The sequence below is a fragment of the Gavia stellata genome, chromosome 1 (assembly GCF_030936135.1).
Source record: "Gavia stellata isolate bGavSte3 chromosome 1, bGavSte3.hap2, whole genome shotgun sequence".
Lineage (NCBI taxonomy): Eukaryota > Metazoa > Chordata > Aves > Gaviiformes > Gaviidae > Gavia > Gavia stellata.
The window spans coordinates 46,793,192-46,815,541 of record NC_082594.1 but is presented as its reverse complement, the minus strand read 5'-3'; the positions used below and the strand labels follow the sequence as shown (position 1 = coordinate 46,815,541).

The 22,350-nt window shown below is 40.0% G+C and overlaps 1 protein-coding gene across 1 annotated transcript; it reads left to right on the top strand.

Moving 5' to 3' along the window:
* Positions 1-745: 745 nt before the first annotated feature.
* FBXL3 (F-box and leucine rich repeat protein 3) lies at positions 746-16,057 on the top strand. Its single transcript, XM_059818573.1, has 5 exons — positions 746-833; positions 5,185-5,548; positions 7,900-8,022; positions 10,756-10,927; positions 15,334-16,057. The coding sequence occupies exons 2-5, from the start codon at positions 5,186-5,188 to the stop codon at positions 15,975-15,977; spliced, it is 1,302 nt and encodes a 433-aa protein (XP_059674556.1). The 5' UTR covers positions 746-833; position 5,185; the 3' UTR covers positions 15,978-16,057.
* Positions 16,058-22,350: the final 6,293 nt, after the last annotated feature.

Here is a 22,350-nt window from a genome sequence, read left to right as displayed (position 1 = left end):
TCTCTTCTTTGCCTGGCAATATCCCAAGCACTCCATTCCCAGCGCCTGCTGGACCCACGAAGCATTGATTGTTTGCTTTCTCCATTACATTTATTCCTAAGGCTAGCCTGACACGGAGCTTACAAATTACTGGGATAACTGGCTCTATCAGTGATGAAGATCCAGCTCTTCGGCCAGTATTACCCCCAGTATTTTTTTCTGGACTTCACTCCTCCCTCCCCTGGCCGCCGAGCACCTGACTGGGACGCCTCCAGCCAGCCCCGGCCTTGCAACCCTGCAGTGCAGTAGCCAGGCGAAGCCAACGGCCAGCCCGCCACGGCGGCCCGGTGAGAAGGCCTACACCGAGGCAGGAAGGGCTTAGCGCCGAGCCGAGGCAGCCGGGGAGGCGGGAAGAGGGCAGGAGGCCGAGCCGGCCGTCCCCCAGCAGCCGGTGCCCTCAGCGGGACCGGGCGGCACAGGCCCCCACCGGCGCCATCGCCCCGGTGTAACGGCTGCAGCACGGCCGTTAAGGCGGGCAACCGCCCCGCACAGCCTCGCTCGCGCCACCTCCCGCCTCGCCCGCGCGGGGAGGGGGGGAGGAGAGGAGGGGGCGCGCCGCCCCGCAGCCCGCCCGCCGCCATTTTGGCTGGTTTGCGTCGCTTCCGCCGCTGGGAAGTAAACAGAGAGGGAGGAAGGGAAGAAGCGACGCGGGCGGGACGGGACGGGACGGACCGCACCGCCGGGCGAAGGAGGTGCTGGGGTTGGCTTCGGCGGAGGGAGCTGATGTGGCCGGAGCGGAGGCGCCAGCGCGGCCCGAGTCCCGGTTAATGCGAAGCGCAGCAGGGAGCCGCCAGGTGAAGGGACTGGAAGGGGGCGGGCGGCGGCGCAGCAGGACCTTCCTCTGGAGCCCGGCTGCCCTGCCGATGTAGGGAGGAGAAGGGGGTCCGAGCAGCGGGGGCAGCAGGGCCTGGGGCCCTGCCCGGGAGCGGAGCGGAGCGCCCGCTCGCCCACCTGCGGTCTGTCAGAGCCCTGCGGCGCCGCGCCCCGGGCTGAGGATGGGGCGGAGGGAGCCGACCCTGAGGTGAAGCTTCCCCGGGCGTAGCGGGGCTTAAAACCTACCCTCGGTATCCCCAGAGTATCGCTGCCTTGCAGCCTTCTCATAGTAACAGTAATAAATGGTAAATCTCGCATTATTTTCAGCAGAGCTAGCTGTTCGCGGCGATTAGGGGTTGGGTTTGTGTCTGTGTCGCCGCCTCTTTCAGTCCGTTCCCCTCATTAGCGCACGCACTTCTTCTGTTTCTAGAACAGCCTTACTTCAGGTGTAAGCAACACAACGAGCTCAGTTAGGCTTGTTCATGGGCAAGCGTTAGCAGCAGGATGTAAACAGCCGTGCACAGTTATTTGTTTGGTTTTTTTTTTAACTGCCATGGTGTTCTGTCTGCACCTTACTCGGCAATAAAAACAATGTTAAGCATGTGCTTTGCTCCTCCTCCTGCTTGGTGACTGGACTATGTGATTATGGTTGAACATGACTGTATTGCCAGCAAGATAGTGTGGGTTGCGCCCAGATGCAGAGTTCAGAAACAAGTTGTTGTAATAGGTTGTGAAATTTACTTGGAAAATCTTAAGGAGTCAGGCATAATGATTTCACACATCTTTCTGTCCTGGTAGAGTTGGTTTTTCAGTTGTTTGGTTGGTTTTGGTTTTTTGGGTTTGGGTTTTTTTCCTCCCCTCCTTTCTGTCAAGATCTGGGGTTTTAAAGCAAGGTTGATTATATTGGAAAAACTGATCAGTGATAAGTGTGTCCTGAGTATGCCAGAGAGAGTTAAAAGCAAGATTGATGGGTCAAGCGTTGTAAGAAGTGATAAGCAATCATTGTTTGAAAAATAGGTTGTACCTGTACAGTAATATGCTAGCATGGAATTTTGCATCAGTGTATTCCTCGTTGAAAAGTCATTTCTATTGGCCTTGGATTTAAAATGGTTAGATCTTTAGACTATCAGACACATAAAGCAAAGTGAACTGAACCGCCTAATTGCATTTGCCTGTTCCTATATTAAATTTAGAGAAAGGTTTACTCTCTCAAGTGGCCTTACTTTTTTTTATAAATAAATTTTTGATGACTCTGCAAACTTCCATAGGCAAATTTCTGAAACAAGATGACAAACATTAGATGAACAAATTAATTAGAAATTAGGTGACAAACCAGTCATCTGATTCTTAAAATCGTATTTTTTAGTCTTGAGCTTAGACACCTTTTTCTCTTTTTCTAAAGTTCCACAAGGAAGTATTTTTGAAAACTTATGATTACTCTCTCTTTTCAACTACAGGAGCATCCGAGATGTCAGTAACAAAAAAGTTGTCTGGAAATGTGTTTTCCTATCCCCTACCTCTCAAGCCATGGCACTTAGAACACATAGCATCTTATTTTCTTGGAAGGCTGTGACCTGAAATTCATCATCGGTATAGCTCTAGTGATGGCCGTATTTATTGCCTCTTTTCTTCATTGGCTGTCTATAAAAACTTGGGATAGTACCCCACAACTTCGAGAGTGTGCTTTGATCTGTAACCAGCATATGTTAACTACTTAGAACTCATCAAAGTTAGCTCAGAGGTGCAGCCTCTAAGTTGGCTGTTGATGACCTTGTCCGTGTCTATCAGTCATGCCTCAGAGGTTGTTTTTCCAGCTGAAAAATTCATACAGTTTTGTCAGTGGCAGCTCACTCCTGGTCTTTTCTTAAAAACAAAGAAAGAACCTCTGTCAGATCTAGTGTTCATGGCTTTGAAAAGATCAGCTATAGTAAATGTGCTGTATGTGAATTAGCTCTGCTGTACATGCACGATAGCCCCTATAATGTGATAAGGGAGAAAATCCAGAATATCACCCCCAATGCAGTGATAAAAGTAGCCTACCTAACCAGAAAATTTATGCACATATATTACCTTACTAGCAAAAGATGAGGCAGGATCTCTGTAGAGGAAGACTTGGAGAGCCAAGTCTAACAGTTATCTTGTGTAGTTTTTTACGGATTAACAAGAGATGGCTTTGGAAGGATTTAAAGACATCAAACATACCATCCCAAATTTGGCAAGTGAATAGCTTGCGTATGGTAATTGCTCGTTATAACCTAGTTGTTTGGAATATCTATTTAGCCTAAAGTTTAAAGGAATATTGCATTTCAGACTAGCTTATTACAAATAATATTTTTGGACTATGCTTAGCAGTTATGACAAACTCAAACATGACAGGTTTGCAGTAGATTTGCTAAGCCAATTTTTGATTAGTTTTAAGTTTAATTATTCAGTTTTCACAGTTGCAAAATCCAGTTCCTTCATCTTTTTGTTAGTTGCAGATGGTTCTAAATCACTATTCAGTTTTCTTGCTTTTCTTCTGTACCAGTGAAGTTAGTGGCTCAGCAGCAGAACTCTCTGACGGGTGGAAAGCTTGTTTCAGCACAGGAGTCATGTTTTGCATAGTCTCATAGTCATGAGCTGTGAATAACAGTACATGGTTCTCAGGAAGTAAGTAGAGATTTTTGCCCAGTAGTGTTTTCATCTTATGATTGCCCCCAAGTGCTACTGGGATTAAAAAATGAAACTGAAAAAAATCAGGAGACAAATTCTGTTCATCAGTCTTTCATGACAGTATGTTTAGGTTTGTTTACATCATTTTATTAGTACCTTCAGACCTTAAGTGATAGCTTGCTTTTGTCATGTGAGTAGGTAGGATTAAAGTGTGTTAAAGATAGGTAAGGAGATGCTGGCTTTGAAAAAATAATCTGTGATGCATTGGATGATAAACAGTATCATTTTTTTACTTGTATATCTAGCGTCCTGCACTTTGTTTTAAAAAAGACTTCTAAACTTTTACTCAGTTGCAGTACATAGCAGGGAAAGTTAATTGTCCAGATCCCAGATGAACTGGACATATGATAATCTTATATGTGTAATTGTACTTGAATGTTAAACCAGAATGATTTCACTGTGTATCAAGTCCATGTTTATCTTATAGAAATTATGGGGGCTGGGGGGGTGTTTATACATATAGTATAGTATCAACCCACCCCACCTCCCGATTCTCTTAGCTTTTTAGAGACTGTAGTTGAGTGTATTGTAGTTCAGTGTGAGGTCTCATTCATAGTCCTTTAGGACATGATGTGCATCGCATTGAGGCTTTTAAAAATAAATCATTGGATGCTAAGTTCAATTGTAAGCTGGCATGTATAAAAGAACACACTTTGATCAAAACCCAATGCTAGATTTAGTTCAGATGTATGTAGTGGTGGGATTTTTTTTGTCTTTAATAACGTAATATAAGGTAGAAGTTGTGTGAGACCACTATGGAAGAAGTGTATGCTACTGGGAATGAGATAACCTTTTGCCTCAGACTTGCTGAATTTAATGTGATTTTGAAGACAGTTTGCTGACTCTTCCGTAAACTTTTTCTGTTGGTTGAAACTTTCAGACTGTTAATGGAAATCTTTCATAATACCTATTTACTAGTTAGTTGGAAACATGAAAGCATACCAATGTTCTTCATGAAATATGTTTTTAAGGATACTGATTTAAAATAGATGCATATTGAAGTAACCTTTTTTAAAATAAAGAAAAAGAAAATAAAGGTTCTTCCTGTCTGGGAATAAAGAGGAGCTGGCCAGATACAACATCTGCAAGATGCAATGCCTGCAGACATGCATACAATCACTATTTACTTTCTTGCCTACCTTTTGCCTTCTACAGTTTCAAATGTTGTTCCTGGTAAATAGGACTGGGACAGCAATATGAATGTCAGTGTTCACAAAATTGTTTAGAAGAATATCTTTCCATTAGTAGGAAGGTAGAGTGATTATCAACAAAACAGTAAAGCAAATTAGGTTCAAAGTGTTCTCAAATGCAGACGTGAAGCACTGAAAGGAGAATGACTGTTATAAATGAATTGGCTCTGTTAATGATTAAAGAAGTAATAAAAAAGATATCTGTTCAGATGGTAATGTTACTGTTAGACTACCACTTCAAACTCATTGCTACTTAGTTTTTTCCGGGCGGGCGTGGGGGGGACGGGGCTGGCGGGAAACCCTGCAGAAGTGTGGTTATGGAAAACATGCTTTTTCACCTCCACAGTTTTCTATTAATACTGTTCTTTTCAGCTCTCTTACATTTACAAAAATACATAGTTTTTGTTTTTTTTTCATATTACTCTTACAGAATGAAACGAGGAAGGAAAACTAATGAGGCCAACAGCAGTTCATCTGAAGAGACAACTGAGAAAGAATCCAAGAGACACAAGGTTATAGATGAGAAAGCCATAGTTGTGCAGGGTCCTGACTGGGCGAACTTGCTTCAAGACATTATCCTGCAGGTGTTCCAGTACTTGCCCCTTCTGGATCGTGCTCATGCATCACAGGTCTGCCGAAGCTGGAACCAAGTCTTTCATATGCCTGATCTCTGGAGGTGTTTTGAGTTTGAACTGAATCAACCAGCTACGTCTTACTTGAGAGCTACGCATCCTGAACTAATCAAGCAAATAATAAAGAGGCATTCCAATCACCTGCAGTATGTAAGCTTCAAGGTAGTGTATTTTTGAGACTTTTTAAAAGTAATTTTATAAAAATAAAAGTATTTGTTAAACTTGGTTCTTTTTTCTTTCCTTTTTCTGCATTTTATTTAGAATGTTTTAAGGAAATATCTCTGATACTTTTGAGACAGTTTTGATGGTTCATCTATATAAATATCAAAGCATGAGAAGTACAATTTAATTAATGTCAGTAATTGAAATATGATAAGTGGTAACTGACAATTGTGATCAAAACATTGTAACATGCTGAAAACTAAAGAAGATCACTTAAATATTAGGAAAGGCTTATGATGTTATTTTTGTGATTAGGATTGTCAGTTATTTAAACTGGCAGCTCTCAGTGTGGTAGGCCTTGTTTTCAGGCCTAGTATACTGAAGAAATGGGTTTTCTAAATGGGCATATAGACATGGAGGTTACCTCCCAATTAATTTGTTTATTTGGATGTATTTTCAGGACCAAAACTTGGAATAGTTCTGTACATAGCTTTTCATTGCCATAATTACATTAGGGGGGGATTTTTTTTGTTTGGTGGTTTGTTTTGGTTTTTTTTTTGGTAGTATCTTAGCCACTTAGAATTCTGCCTCAATGGGTGGGCAGAAATACTTCAGTTCTGATACTACTGCACGTGTGGGTACTTGCCTCAGAAATAAGTTTGATCACGACACATAAATTGAGCATTTCCCTGTTTCACATCCTGAAGGTAGCTGGATCTAATATTCATGGTTAGAAAACATCTAATGCACAGAGAGTGACTTCAGTACTACTAGTAAGCAACTTGCACTTTTAGTACTAAATTGTATGGGATTGTCTGTGTACAGCATCTGTTCAGCACAGCTGCATTTCAGTTAACTGAAAAAGTACATGGTATTTGCACAGGATGGTGTATCTGCTGATTGTAGTTGGCTGAGAAATACCATTTGGTGAGAATTGGCTTTGTTAACATCATGGAATTATTTTCAGCAGATGAAAATCTTTAACATTGGCCTACATATCACTCTGTTTTGGAATAGTGCTGTGAAACAGTCATGGCTGCATATGCATCAGCTATGTGACAAATTTGGAAAGGAAATGACTTTGCAGCAAGATGGACATACTAGTTTTTTGTTTCGGAGATCTGGCAGATTTTCATGTAGGAATCATTAGTGTGTGGGTAGCTGGGGCACCTCTGCCTGATCATGTGTATTGCTACTGCTTGATGTGATATCAGATGTAAACTGGTTATCACAAGGTTTGCAGGGTTTTTATCGGTATCCAAATAAAGAAGATTTATAGCAGTATTGGAGTCACCTTCCAGTGTCTGTCTCCAGTCTACATTGCTTTGAAGCAAATGTTTTTGAAGGATTTCAGATGCCCTTCCCTGGTAGGGTGATACCTGGGTCATTTCTTGCACATGTCCGGTCAGTTGTCCTTCAGTGTTGCAGAATGAACTCTAGATCGCAGGAAATACTAAGGAGCAAGGATAATCACAAGGAAGTGGATATAACACTGACTGTTACTCTGTGAAGGCTGAAAACTTAGGAATTTTTTTGTAGGCAAAGATTGGATTGTTGAAAATCAAGGTTTTTCAGCATGTGTTCGAGCAGAAAATGAGCATTCATCAGACTTAGATCAGCTGCTGACAAGGTAGCATGGCTTATGGTAGACTTAAAATTAATCTTGTGATCAAGCGTTTTACCGTTCTGTAGGTTTGCAAAGGTGTCACGTGTACTATGTATAAGAGATTATTTGGAAAGCACATCTGAGTGTTGGGGGAAATCCAGTGGAGGCACATTAAATGATTCGGTTGTGTTTGGGTTTTTTTTCAGAGTATCCATTGCATATCTGTTGAGGTATTAATGATGAACGCCCAGTCATATAGGTTCATATGATAATGCACTTAACTCTCCAGCAGCTCTATCTTACGAGCTGAGTCACCGTAAAAGGAATCAGCTTTTTCACACAGTAAAGGGTTTATAGAGTTCCCACGTTTTGGTAAGGAAGAATGTAAAGTGGAAGTGGGGTAGGCTCTGGATCCAAATGAATCTCCACTTGCTTATTATTTGATGTGGATGAAATATCTTGGAACAAACTGCGTAGCTGCCCCCTCATCACGCTAAATTTTATCAAAGTGTTTAGTAGCGTGGTGAATTTATAGCAAATTATCTTGGACTTTTGGTATGTACTTTTTTGGGGAAAAAATTACACTGATGGATTCCCAATGAAGTGTTTTGTTGGTTTTTATGACATCACATTTCAAAAGGTGAAGTGGAAAAGCAGTAAAAGTACATCTGCTCTACTCTGATTTTTTGTAAAGAGTGTGTTTGATGCAGTGTTTTCTGAAACAATAAATCTGTCTTGTTTTAAGGTGGACAGTAGCAAGGAATCTGCAGAAGCAGCTTGTGATATTTTATCACAGCTTGTGAATTGCTCTCTGAAAACACTTGGGCTAATTTCAACTGCCCGGCCAAGCTTCATGGATTTACCAAAGGTATTTTAATATGTATATTTTTCTATAGAAAAGTATTACAGTGTTTCATACAGTATTTCTATAACTTTAGGAAAAGTTTTATTGTAATTTTTGGTAGATTTATTGTAATCTTAGGTAAAGAAAGCTTTATTACTGGGCTCTATTAAAGGGAGGAACTGAGGTGTTGTACGAAGATGGATAACTGAAGTTTCACTCATTCTCTGCATCATGCGAGTACTTAGTCCTGACCTTGTTCTTCCAAGTCCTGTCTATTGACTTCAAAGTAATACTGAGCAACACGATGCAAGTCTGGAGACTAGACGATTCATGTCTGTGTAATTGTACTGTGGGAGATGTTTAGGAGACAATTACAATTGAATGAGTGATAAGAGTTTTATCCATGTGTACTTGCTGTAGGGATTATACGAACAATGAGCTCTCTTCAGAAAGTGATACGATCATGTTTTTCAATACTTCAGGTCACGCAGTCAAGTATCAGATTCCTAGGCAAAGTGCACTGTATTTCTGCAATTTTCTGTCACATTCTTACCTTGTGTGTTTACCAAAACTTAGATTTTGTTAGAAGGCATCTAGTCTAGAAGACAATAAATCTCTTATATGTGCTTCTGAACAAGAAATCCTGCTAGTGAGGTAGAAGTGTGCTATTGCTGAGAAGCAGGAGAGGGGCTGGGATAACCTGGACTGCAGGAACTATGGCAGGGACATTTCGGCTGTCTCGCAGCCTCAATTCTTGAGTCAAGTCCACGTGTATGTGAAAGGCCAGATACAACTAGACTATTAGCTGTATCTCAGTGATGTCATTGCTGATGATGGCAACAAGGACAAGGAAGAACTAGGCACAGCCTCAGGAGAGGCAGTAGGCTATAGGGTTTGAGCAAGGTTAGCTACAGAAGGATTATCAATTATTATCCTTGGCAGTGATCACAGCCACGTCATGTAGTTCTCTTGAATGTGTATTTTTAATCCTTAATTTTCAAAGAGGCTTTCCAGATCTTTAACTAGTTTTTGTTGGTTTTTTCCTTTTTTGATGTGCTTTGAGATGTGACTGTAAGAAAACCTGAACATAGTGAAAACAATGCACAGTCTCAGTGTGTTAGAAATACTTTGTCCTTTCACGTCTTGCATATTGTTTTATTTCTTAATCTGAATGCTGTTTTATCCCTCTTACCTAGTTTTCACTGGAGGGATATGTTATGGTCCTATTCAGCTTGCTGAATAATTATTTGTAGTTATTCATGCTATGGTCTTATTCAGCTTCAAGGCTTCTAAAATACAGGTTTCCTTTTTTTTCTTCCTAATGATGAATCTAATGTGACCCATGTGTGGCCTTTAAAAAACATATTGAAAATGAGCCAAAATCAACTCTAGGTATAATTTGCCTTTTGATGTTTACCACTCCAGTAATATTGTCACCAGCATACGGGACCAGCAATGATTTTTAAATTTTCTTAGACCACTAATGAAACTAAAGAATTTAATTGGACCATGAATAAATTCTTGTGGGAAGCCGTTAGTAACAGGCCCATTGGATAAGAAGCCTGCGAAGATGAATGGATCTGAAAAATGGTTAACACTAAACAATTTTATTACTTTTTTTTAATCAGACTGTATAGGAAGTCTGAAATACTTTGCATTATCTTCATCGGTGCTCTTCTGATTTCAAGTAACGTGACATCTAGCAAATATTTGTAAATCACATTTAGCATTGTGTTGCCTAGTCTTTTCACTAAGCACATTCTACATGAATCTTTTAAAGAATTGTACTATAGGCTACATGTGTGGCAATACTGAAAAGATAGCTTTTACATTTTGGGATATTGCCTGTCTTCTGTTAGCTTTTCAAACTACAGTTTCAGTTTACAGTGTTTTTGTAAACGTGGTTAATTTTCTTTGCCTTTCTATTTAACAGCCTTCTTAGTGAAGGGAATTACATTCTAAATACAGAGAATGAAAACACAGTACTAACACTTTTGGAATACAGAGTGGAAATATTATTAAAGCACCTTTTCTTCTGTACATAGCGTATGTAATCAGCGTATTGTCAGTATCCTAGGCTCTGTCTTTACTGATAATTTTCAGTGGTTACACAAAAATGCTGAGGAGCAACCTTGAGCGCTGCACCTACATTGTGTATGCTGCTTAATTGGTAATTAATTGATCAGCTCCTCCTTGGCTCTGTTTGGACCACTCCAGTTAGCTTTCCAAGACAAGTCCATTCAAACCCTAAATACTCTGTGTGGACAGTAGGCAGGCAGTGGTACCATTTGGGCACATCTTAACAGTACAGGGTTGCTGCTCTTGACTGTGTTTGCATCTCACCAATGAAGCACAACTCGCCACGTGGGAATTCCTGTTCTAGAAGATGCTTCTTTTAGAGTGCAACTTGCAAATTATCCTCAAAATTAGGGCTTTTAGGCTTTCCTCTTTGCTTATGGTCTTCCTGTAGATTTAAGTTTGTGTAGTGGATTGTCCTGGATCAGGTTCTTGGTTTATGTTTAATGTTAGACATTCTGATTTGCCAAATACATGGACTGATAGCAAAAAAATTTTTTCCTCTACTCAAAAATATGTACATTTTAATATTAATTTTTAATTATGCAATATAAAAAGAATGCTTTTTCAGCAACTGCTGTCAGTAAGTAAAAGAAATATTTCAATGGTTTTACACTATACACAGCAGTCCTAGCTTTATTTCAGATACTACTGTTTCATTTAAACTTTTTTTTTTTCCAGTCTCACTTTATTTCTGCACTGACAGTGGTGTTTGTAAACTCCAAATCCCTCTCTTCACTTAAGATTGATGATACACCAGTAGATGATCCATCTCTCAAAGTGTTAGTGGCTAACAACAGCGACACGCTCAAACTGTTGAAAATGAGCAGTTGTCCTCATGTTTCTCCAGCTGGTAAGCTACGGTGTTTTGTTTTGATTTTTTTAAATATATGCATTGAATTCTGTCTGAAACCAGTAAATGCCTGAAAAAATAGGGGTGGGGTGAGAGTGACAATGAATGTGGTATCTACAGCAACTGTCACTGAATAAAGTACTAATTCAACTGGTTGTCAATCCATCCATCCCACCAGCTGCGGAGTGACTACTGAGCTAGTAATAAAATAGTGCATGTCTGTTCTGGACAAATAACTAACCTCTTGTGGAACTTAAGAGAGTCTGTATTGTCTTGATAGTGCGCTGCTTCTGCAATGACTATTTAAGTATTCCGGTATAATTAAGCCTTTTGAAACGCAAGTTCCTCTTCTGCAGTTCATTATGTATGGGGTTTGAGTGTTGCAGTGTCATTGATTATGAAGATGCTGGTTTAGTCATTCTGAAAGAAAGCAGTTTAATCTTTTGCTGGACTATAATAAGTGCAGACAGCATCAACAAAGGGGGGAGATGAGACTGAGCTGTGCAAAACTTCTGCCGTTACCAAATGTACTTCATTAACACTGTCTGTCTTTGTAGCAAGAATGAAGCCAGCTCATATCAGAATGAAAGCACTCAGATTGTTGCAGTTCACAGAATTAACATTTGTGGAAGATTTATGCAATGCACAGCAAGTTTAAGATTGATTCACAGTCCATCAACTTAACATGTTTTTTTCACTGAGAAATGGAAGAGAAATTGTAAATGAGATGCTGGCAACTTAGTTAAATTCCTCTTCTGAGGAACTACTGTAGTCACCATAGCTTTCTTAATGCAAATATATTGCAGCTGTAAGTATTAGGTATATTATACGTAAAATTCACCAGCAGGACTCCTAATATGTGGGGAAAATGATACTGTAGCAGAGGGCATGTTGCTGTAGTGATAACAAACAAAACACAAACTTAATACCTTTTGCAGGTGTAGCTCTCGAACAAAACCTTGTGTTTGGTTTTGTATAAAGAAGTCCTGAAAATGCAGGTTTGTTTTGCAGCAGATTTGTCCAGCAAAGTGTTCACCAGCATGTTAACTGGAATGTTATTTCCTTCAAAGCTTTGTCATCAGAGATGGGGGATTGTTTGAATTAGCTAGAGTGACTGGTTTTTTCTGACTTAAAATTTCGTTTGAGAATCCTTGTGTCTGAGAAGTACAGGAGCCATAATGTGTCTCGCAGGAGGAATAGGCTCCAGCAGTAATTTGTAGCTAGGCAAAGAGAGTAATTTCCTTGGACTTGGATCCAAGAACAACCTGTCAGTTCTAGCAGACTTTGCTGGCTTGTGGCTAATCCTTGCTAGAACGTTTTATGGAACAATACAAGTTGATAATTTGTGAGAGGGGCATGGGTTTACACAGTTGTTTGACTGTTGTATTCTGTTTGATGTATCTTGTGTGATGTTTTAAATTGAAGGAACAATGGGCAATGCCTGTTTAAGGAACAAGGAGCACAACTACTGCTGTCCTTCATGGAATGGAAGTGAATAGAATGGGATCAGATGCATTAGTGACAAAACCAGAGAATGCTAAGCAAATGACAGGAGAATTTGATTGCTTGATTCAGGTATGGTTGTGCCTTGAGATGGAGAGAGAAAAAAAGCGGAAGGAAAGAAAGAAGCTGGTATGTGGATAGTTGGCTTCAGAGCAGGCAGGCTGCAAGAATGACACTCTTGAAGGAAAATGAGAAACTTTGAGGACCGAGACTTACCTGGATTTTTTTTCTAATGTGAATATTGTAATTAGCAGGCTGCTATAAATGTGGAAAAACTTTAATTGAACCAAAAGGGCCATGAGTTATGCAAAAATAATTACTTAAAGATGCACTCAAAATGGTATAACAAGCCTTCAAATTGCAGTTGGGGGTGGGTGGGAATGTTTGTTACTAGATCAGTTCTTAAGAAATTTGTTAGTGAAGGACAGATAAGAGTAATGCAAGTAGTGCAAGAGAGACTCCACTGCTGCAGGGGTAAAGGAAACAGATTGATATCAAACTGTGAATTGCTTCCAAAGGATGTTCCAAATAATTCCTAAGTTACTGTACAAAGGTAGGGGTGCATGTTTGGGTTTGGGCTGGAGAAACAAAGGCAGGGATGTATTTCAAATCTTTGTGAGTATATCTGAAGTTTCTTTTGCTTGCTGTTTCCCCTCTGAACTTTAACTTGCATTAGAACTGCAACAGTACCTTGTAAAACAAAATAATGGTTATTTTTAAATCCACGTTGATGTGCTGTTGTTTATTACCTGAAATACTACCTCTTGGAACAGAGGGGACCGCAAGCGTTTCTGTAAAGGCTGTGTTTCTGCTCTGCTTTGGGGGTAGGAGGGTTGCTACTCTTTCAGTGTGGGGGGTAGGGGAGAAGTGTGGATATGGGGTGTGTCTGCATCAGCAGTTTAGTAGACGGATTTTTTTGATGCAAATCTCTGCAATTAGAGCAATTTACCTCTCGGTGACACAAAGGTTTAGGCAGCGCCTAGGGATGTTCTGTGAATAGCATGGGCTCCAGGCAGGCCCCCCAGTAACTACCTACACTGTATTCATTGTCAGTTCTATATGCAGGATACATAATTTCATTGACAGTATGTGATGTTGATATCTAGTCCTAGACCCACAAAAAATCACAGCAGGTTGAACCCCAGTTCTTTCCCTTTTTGCACTGCACTGGTTGGTAACGTACCCTTAAAGTTAACACAGATTATTTTTTTGAAGGATGGCAGTCTGGACAACAGGCTGGTTTGGGTGCTAAATTTGTAGCAGGTTGTTTTCTGAAACTGTGTAGTGGTGAGACAATATATATGTTTAAAATATTTCATGTGTCAACAGACCTAGGTGTTATGAAGCAACATGCCTGACTCTGCTTAAGTGGAGTGGTCACAGCAGCCCTTGTGGGAGTATTGCTGTAAGAATAACTTTGTTCATTATGATTTAAGGACAGGAAACGATCTCTGCAATGTGTAGAAGGTACACGCAAGTTTGTAGTTATACTTAGTTGTTCTAATCTTGTACTCCAATCTTAAAAAAAAAACACAACAAAAACGAAAAAAACCACCTAGATTTTCACTTCATCTTGGATCCCATCCCTTCCCCCCTGAATGAAATAATGAATATGCTAACATATTTGAACTGGTTTTACAGGAAATAGTTGCAATAAAAGTTGGGTTAAAATTCTGTTTACCTAAATTCTGCTTTTTTTAATTCATTTAACAAACTTTTTATATTTGAAATGGCAGTATTTGATACAGTTAGAAGAGCTTCTGATGCATGTGTTCTTGCAGATCCTCAGGTGGAAAATACATACTTTTCTGGTGTATATATTCATGCAATGGAATATTTTTACAGTAATTTTCTTAAAGAAAGTTGTTTTTGGCTCAGTATAGGCTTTTGAGTTTAATAACTGCATCTTAAAATAACTGCTGTCTTTCTATATTTCTTCCCATTGCTTCAGAGCTATAGTATATTGAGCTCATGTTTTTCGGTTGCATATCAAATGCTATGTTCTCATCTCCTCTATTAATGGAAAGACCATATCCTGAATTTCACGCAGTTTTCTGGGTCACATGAAATACAGAGAACTGTGTGCTTTTTTTAGTACTGTTACCAGTGTGGTACCATTGCTTGTATCTGCAAATAGGATGAGTGGAAAACCTTATAGACTGAACTGAATTCTTTTTGTTAATGTCTTCATCTACCATGAACAGCAGGTTATATTGATTCATTAAAGGGAGAGTCTGAAAATCGCTGTTCTAGGCATTACTGCTCCCAGTTTTTAGTGTTCTCCCTGTTTTTTGCTGTTGCTTTTCCAAATTTAAATATTTATACTTTGCTAGAAAGAACAAATACTGACAGCAGCAGCTTCTGTATTTAATTAAAATCTAGCATTCATTTTATGTTTGCTTTCCTCAGGTGACAGATTTCATTCATGGCTGCTTTGTCAGCCACAGAGGGGGACAGCCATTCTTCCAAGGCAGGCTAGGGAAATACTTTTATTATGAGTAAGCCCCTTCTGCAACAATGAATTTGAGTATATGTGGTCTTACAGCAGTCAGACTATGCTATTTATGTATCTGTCACATGAGAATCAACTCCCACAGGAAAGTATACAATGCAACGTTTTAACTTCTTTATGTTTCCCTAGCAAAATAGCGATGTAGTCGCATAGTGTAAATGTATCTTACCGTGTAGGTACAAAGAAGTCACAAGACCATACTTGTGTGAAATAGATTCAGGTTCTGGTTGCCCAGTATGATTTTGTTTTGACGTTAGCTCTTGATCGTGTGTTGAAATACGTGGTCCTTGCACCCTCTTGACATATGTAAACAAACTCATTCTTGCATGTCTTGTTCAGTTGTTAGTATATTAATCTGTGTAACCCCTTTCATAATGTTCTCTTTTCCCAGGTATCCTTTGCGTGGCTGACCAGTGTCATGGCTTACGTGAGTTGGCGCTGAACTACCACCTGCTGAGTGATGAGCTTCTGCTTGCTTTGTCTTCTGAAAAACACGTCAGGTTAGAACACTTGCGCATTGATGTTGTCAGTGAAAATCCTGGACAGACTCAGTTCCACACGATTCAGAAGAGCAGTTGGGACGCTTTCATCAAGCATTCTCCTAAAGTAAATTTAGTAATGTACTTTTTCTTGTACGAAGAAGAGTTTGACCCATTCTTTCGTTATGAAATACCTGTCACTCACCTTTACTTTGGAAGATCAGTAAGCAAAGACGTACTTGGCCGCGTTGGGATGACATGTCCTCGGTTAGTTGAACTGGTGGTATGCGCCAATGGATTGCGGCCACTGGATGAGGAGCTGATCCGTATTGCGGAACGTTGCAAGTATCTGTCAGCCGTTGGCCTAGGAGAGTGTGAAGTCTCTTGCAGTGCCTTTGTTGAGTTTGTGAAGATGTGTGGCGGTCGTCTCTCTCAGCTTTCTATTATGGAGGAGGTTTTGATTCCCGATCAGAAATACAACTTAGAGCAGATTCACTGGGAAGTTTCAAAGCATCTCGGTAGAGTCTGGTTCCCGGACATGATGCCCACGTGGTAAAGTCCTTAAAAGACTTCAGGGCGGATGGAATAGCACCTTAAACCCAAGCTTACCATATTGCAATTTACTGTATAAGCTTATTTAATACTATAGTTTTTACTGTAAGTTACTTCATTGTTTGATGAGAAAATTAATTTTTCATTCAAAAATGGTTTATGAAACCCAGATTCAAAAATGGAAATCATGGATAGCTCCAAAACCCTTTTTCATCCAAAGAAAAATCTGTTTTCTGTTTTAGATTTGTTCTTTTTCATTGACAGTGACCTCAAACTTTTATGGAAATAAAAAATGTATTTAAAATAGTGAAATGTACCTGCAAAATACCAGTTTTAATATGCTGTCCTTCTTTGATTTAGATAGTAGTATTGAAGACGATCAGATTTGATCTTAAAAACCAAACAAAACCCTACTGAACCTGCATGCTTCTGTTGCAGACTATAGCATTTCTAAATCCAGTCACCTAGATGACAAGCCTAAGATTATAAGGAGTATTTAGTGGGCTGTGAAATATACATGTTCTTTTATACAGAAGTCATAAAAGGCAAGAGCAATACACAATAGTATAGTTTAGACAATTGAGATATTGTTTGCTACCTTATTCAATAGATTATTAAATGCATCTAAAATGTATTTAGAGCGCAGACAAATAGTAGTGCCAGCTACCAAAGTGGTGTGGGTTTTTTTCCCTCTATGCATTTTAATGTAGTTTGCTCACGGGGTCTCAGATCTGTGTCTAAACCTGTTTTAAGGTATTTTATGTCTAGCTCAGGAAGCGAAAGCATTCTGGGGAAAAATGTAGATACATTGTATTTAAAAACACATCAGAGTTAATGAGCTTTTCTTGCACATTAACCAGTTTTGCAGCATACGGTTAGATGGAATAATGTATAGTTTATTAGATTAACCCTGCAGTGTTAAATGTGATGACATGGATGTGAACAGCGTGAGACAGGAAAGCTAAAATTTGAATGGTGACCAAGAACCTTTTAACAAAATCTTAGACCTGTTGGCCGCTTTCAATTTGAGAGAAATGGTATTGTAACATTTGCTTAAGCTGTATAAACTAATTGTATACTGTAAATCTGTTTCAGAAACATTTATGTATAAAGTGAATGTTTGATAGATGATCATTTTGTATACCTTTTAATTCAGCTAGTTCGATCATTTCATAATATTTAAAAACCTCAAAGCAGTAAACTTGCGTGATGTAGAGCAATAGGCAGAAATTTGTTTTGAATGTTTGGTAAATCAATTTTATTAAAGAAAGGGTTTTTTTAGTCTGTAAGTGGTGTAGGCAACATATTGCCTGTGATCTGGATGTGGCTTGTGACTTCATTTCTTACTGCCAACAGTTACCTTATTTTCTCTTCTACGTTATTGACTGGTAACACTAAAGTATTCACATGACTGCTGAATGTGTTGGAAAGGTGCAGTCAGCCGCCAGCAAGGCCAGGCTGCTCCAGCTGTGGGCTCTACTGGACTTGGCTAGTGGCTTCTCCTTGCTTGAGCTGTACAGCTAGTTCTGGTAATAAGTAGATTTTCTTCACTTCTGATTTCAGTAATGTTTATCCAAATGTATACTTCAAGTGTAATACACTTCTGAGCATATTTAAGTCCATAACTATATTTTGAGCAAACAATGCTCAGCGGACTGGACATCTTTATAGGGGAGTTGTACGTTTCTGTAGAGCTTTGATTTAAAAATGGCATTTTATGAAATACGCATTTTTTTGTATTAGAATTTGTTAAATTAATGTAATACTATAATTTGCTTATATTTGTATAAAAGGTGTCAATATATTTAGTCCATAAAAGTAAAAAAGCTTAGTGGGTTTTTTTCTTACATTCTGACTCTCGGAATTATCTGCGTGGCAAAGGTGGAGTAACACTACTAATCTGGAGAAGAGGACACCTCTTCACTAAATGAATGTGTGAGGTGATCTCATTAGTAACGCAGCTAAAACCTCTTTGGACATCGACTGCTGGTGTCCTGATGTTGGCAAGGTAAGTTGGTCTGTTGCTTACTGCTGTGGTAGTGGCAACGCCTGAAAGGCGAGAGACAGCCTGAATACCCGAGTTCCCTCACTTCCGGAGCTCACGTCTTTGAAGCGCCACGTTCTGCTTCTCGCAGAGAGACTTCCGTCAAATCCTGAGGTGGGGAACACGTTAGCAGTCGAAAGCTTTATGCTTAGTTGTAGTGGAACTGCTTTCCCCAGCAAGGTGACTGGCTGGCCTCTTCTGAGAAGGGCTCTTTCTTGTTGCATAGACTTCAAAAAGTCCTTCATAGATGCGACGCAGCATCATAATGGTTATCAAAATGTTCAAGGATAAGAAAACCTCTTGAAAGCAGTTGTCGCTCTCTTCTACTGAAGGTCGGCAGTTTTTATACATCAAACCAATTACCGCATCCTTAGCTCAAATAATTCAGCTATAAAACAAACTTCCCAGGCAAGCCTATATTCTAAGTAGCTTCAGGAAAAGCTACAATGCTCCTTCTTAGGAAATCTTGGACAATTCTTATTTTGCCTTCTACACATGTTGGAAAAAATGAGTAATACAAAAAAAAAAAAATCCATGACAGTATCAATGAGTACAACAGACTGTCACGAAGTTCACTAGAAATGTGAGCATGGGTGTCTTACAGCTGTGTAAAATAATTTTTCCCTGGGTTCACCTTTATTTCTTGTTTTCAGAAGAAGATAATCCAGTATTGGCTTGGTTGTCTAGTTTTGGGTAGGAGTCTTTAATGTGCGCAGTGGCAAATCTTACCTCTGAATGCAAGCGTTACATCAGTTCAGGTTTTGGATATAAAATTACTCTTGAAAGCTGTTGATGCTAAACAGCTGAGGTAATCCTGACCAGCTATGCTAGCTTACCCTGAGAAGTTGTATCAAAGGTGAGTGATTCAAGAGCACCTGTTTACATTAACTCTATAGTTTCCTGTGATATACCTAAAGCTACAAACTTGTGAATTTAAGTGGGGTTTCTTTGAGGGATTTTTGGTCAGAAACTTTCACTAATATTACACAAACTGATCTAACTCCATAGGTCTAAATTAGCTGTATCTATTCCAATTGTTGTTTAATGTGCCCCAAATTAATCTCCTGTGAATTTAAAGCAGGGTTCACCTGGGGCCCTATATTTGGAGTAGGCCTGACTAAAACCCCTAAACTTTGTTACATTGCATTAGTTCGGAGAGATCTGTCTTGCTCTTTGGCTGGTCTGGTTGTTTGCACGTGGAATGGTAAAAGTGTGTGCTGCTGCTGTACCTAAAACTGGAGCAGTGATTTAATGAGGATATCTGTGAAATCTTAAAGGGATTCAACTTCAGTGTCTATGGTTCAGACTAAAAACTGTATATTAATTTTCCTAAAATATGGGTGCTGTAGAAACAAGTTCCTTGGAGATACGATTGAAGTTTAATAGTATCAAAACTAGGACAGTGAAACCACAATGTTCTGTATGTTCACCTGTTCATCCTTTTTGTTAGGTTTTTCTGGTAGGATCACATCCACTGCTGTAGTTCACGTGCTTTGAAATGGAGACTGTGGTGTGCTCTGTCTTCCGCCTGTGCTTTTGTAAGATGGCATTTCCTTGCAAAATGCTGAGGAACTGGGACAGCTTTGGACCTTTCCAAGGAAAATACCTGTTCCTTCCAGTCTTGCAGCATGACAGAAAACTCGTAGTTTCCCATTTTAGGATGATCCTGCACGAAGATCAGCTGTCATGGTTTGTTATATGAGCAAGGAGAAAGACTCTTGTGATTCTTTGTATTGTACTTCGTTTGTTGTATAGTCTTGTACAGATGTAAGATAAAGAACTGTGTAATCCCGATTGAAGTCAATGAACTGGCAATCAGGCAGCCTGGATCTCCAAACCTGATTTAAACATTAGTAAGGCAAGAACTTTGGCAGATACAGGATCATACCTGCTTTGCTGCTTTATCCCCAAAGGGCAAGATTTAAGAGATAAAGTGCCACCCCTGAATCCTCCCCCAAACAAAGGCTTGAGTGTTTGGGGGCAGAGTGGTGTGGTTAGAGGGTAAAGGAGGAAAAGGGTTGATTTCCTAACTCTGTGGCTGAAATCTGACAGTAACAGAGTATCTGGGCTGGAAGTCCTGTAGACCTACCTGGTGGCTGGCTCCTTTCTTCCCTCGGAGGCTCAGGCACCCAAAAGCTATTCTCTGCGCTCTGTCACAGCCTTAAATGCAGCAGGAAAGAGGCAGGCTTTAGAACAGTCCCTTCTCCCATGGCCTGCAGCATCGAGCCCCTCAAGGGATCTTGACTCTTAATAGTGATATGAACTCTCCAAGTTAAATTGCTTCAGGAGGTGATGCTCCCTGTTTAATAGCCATTTTGATAATATTACTTTAGATGGCATGGTATCAGTTGGAAAACTCCTTGCAGAAGTCTTATTCATAGTAATAGTTTTTAATCACAGAACCCCAAGGACTGAGTCTACTATTAATATTAAACTTTAAGCATGACACAACATGATTCTTTTAGTTCTAGCTGGTTTTCCTAGACTGAAAATACGATGTTTTCTGGATGGCTGGTAAGGTCTATTTTCACTATCTAGTTCTGCTAATTTGTAATCGGCAACTGATGGTGGGTTTTCTTTATGCTTTAGACTTCATTCTAAGTAGAAGTGCAGAAGCCTGCTCTGGTTTTCAAATTATTCTCTAGCTGTAGCGACTCAAAACCAGAACCTCAACATCACTGACACCATCCTCAGTTATGGTACTGAAGGTGGCAGCTCTCCTAATCCGGAACATCTGTGAGTGGGTTTGTGCGGGGGAAGGCAGAAAGCATTTGTACCAGCTATTTTCATTGCACGGCCCTTTGGGGAACAGGAGCCAGGTGACCTTTTATGACAAGCCAGGAACTGCCTTGTTTGACAACCCTCTGGGAGTGACCTACTGCTGAATATACTCACAGATCTTGTCTTAAATAGTTGCTTCTTTTTGCTTCTGACTGGAAGAGATGCAGTGTCCTTGACAAATAACCGTTTGTCTTCATCTTATCTTTTTTTGTTGCCTGAAATTTACTGTTCTCTAATTTGCAGCTAATACATGCTAGGATGTAACTCTCTTCCTTAAAGCGACTCCCTGTACCATCCAGAGTATTAAGGTTAGAGTAAAACATGCTAAATTAAGCGGATTGTACAGATTAAATTGGAAAAGTGAGAAGGGCTGTTATTTAGGTACAAAAAGCGCAGGATATTATAAACTTGTAGTGACAGAACCATGAAGTTACATTTGACCGCAGCCATGAAGTGATTACTTCTTCCATATAGACACCCATTGGTTTTGATCGAGTTCTTTAATAATCATGAAGGTTTTACCCCTGTAACCACTCAGCTATGTCAAGTTGTTGTATGATCTCTCTAGATATTACCAGTCCACGAACACCCATCTTTTCGTCAGGAGCTGTGCAAGGCAGCTTTGATGTATGGGATTCAGCTACCATTACCCGTGTTTCAGGATTTGGCATTTCCAGTTCTGTCGGGCTCTTCTATGTACCCCAACTATTAGGGGAAAAGAATGACTTTGTTTTCTGGGCTCCCTGGGTCCCATATGAAGACGAAGTAGTACTGTGCAAGTGAAGGAACAGCACTGTCAGGCTGAGCAGAGAATCTCTTTTACTGACTAGGCGAGAGCATGACCCACCCCACCATGGCATTTGCTTCAGGCTCTGAAAGGTCTCTCTAGCTGTGTCAATGCTACAAGCTTTGTAGCAAATGCTAGAGAAGAAGCTTTTGGGACTTCTATTGGCTTGGTTCCATGATCCTGTTTCCCCTTCAGAGCTTGGGACACTGGTTTTGGGGTTGAGGCTTTTTCCTGAGAGGATAAATGTGGACCCAATGTTGAGGGGTTCAAAGTCACAAGAACATGCATCAACAAGAACGCACCTTCTGTAGACAGGCTTGTTGCTCTCCTTTATTTTCCCCAGTGCCTCCTGGATTACCTTCTTGGTGGGTAATCTAAAAAATCTGAAGCTGCACTGGTTAAAGCAAGGGCTTGTGACTTTGGCTGCAAAGAGTCAAGTTGAGGTAGAAGATGAAATTTCACACACCAGTGGAAATAATTAGCAGCTTTCCCCTGCAGAACAGAGGTGCTCTCATCACCTCATTCCTCTCACACTAGCTCTCATGCTCATCCCATTACATGATAATGCAATTCAAGTAATTTATTTTAGTGGTTTTTTAATACAAGGTTAATTTTTGGCCATTCTTACAAATGAAATCACTGTGTACTCATACTATTTATTCCCCTCTTTGGCTGCAGCAGGCTATTAACTTGGCTAAAGCCAAATGAAACTGCAGAGTTGGGTTCCTGTGTTACTAACTACTTAGCTGTGATGCAGTCATAACT

Bases quoted from the DNA above. Each gene is read 5' to 3' on its own strand.
- FBXL3 (XM_059818573.1), top strand. From the start codon at position 5,186: ATGAAACGAGGAAGGAAAACTAATGAGGCCAACAGCAGTTCATCTGAA. The intron at 8,023-10,755 runs GTATTTTAATAT...TTTTTTTTCCAG, and splicing joins GCTTCATGGATTTACCAAAG to TCTCACTTTATTTCTGCACT. The intron at 10,928-15,333 runs GTAAGCTACGGT...CTCTTTTCCCAG, and splicing joins TCCTCATGTTTCTCCAGCTG to GTATCCTTTGCGTGGCTGAC.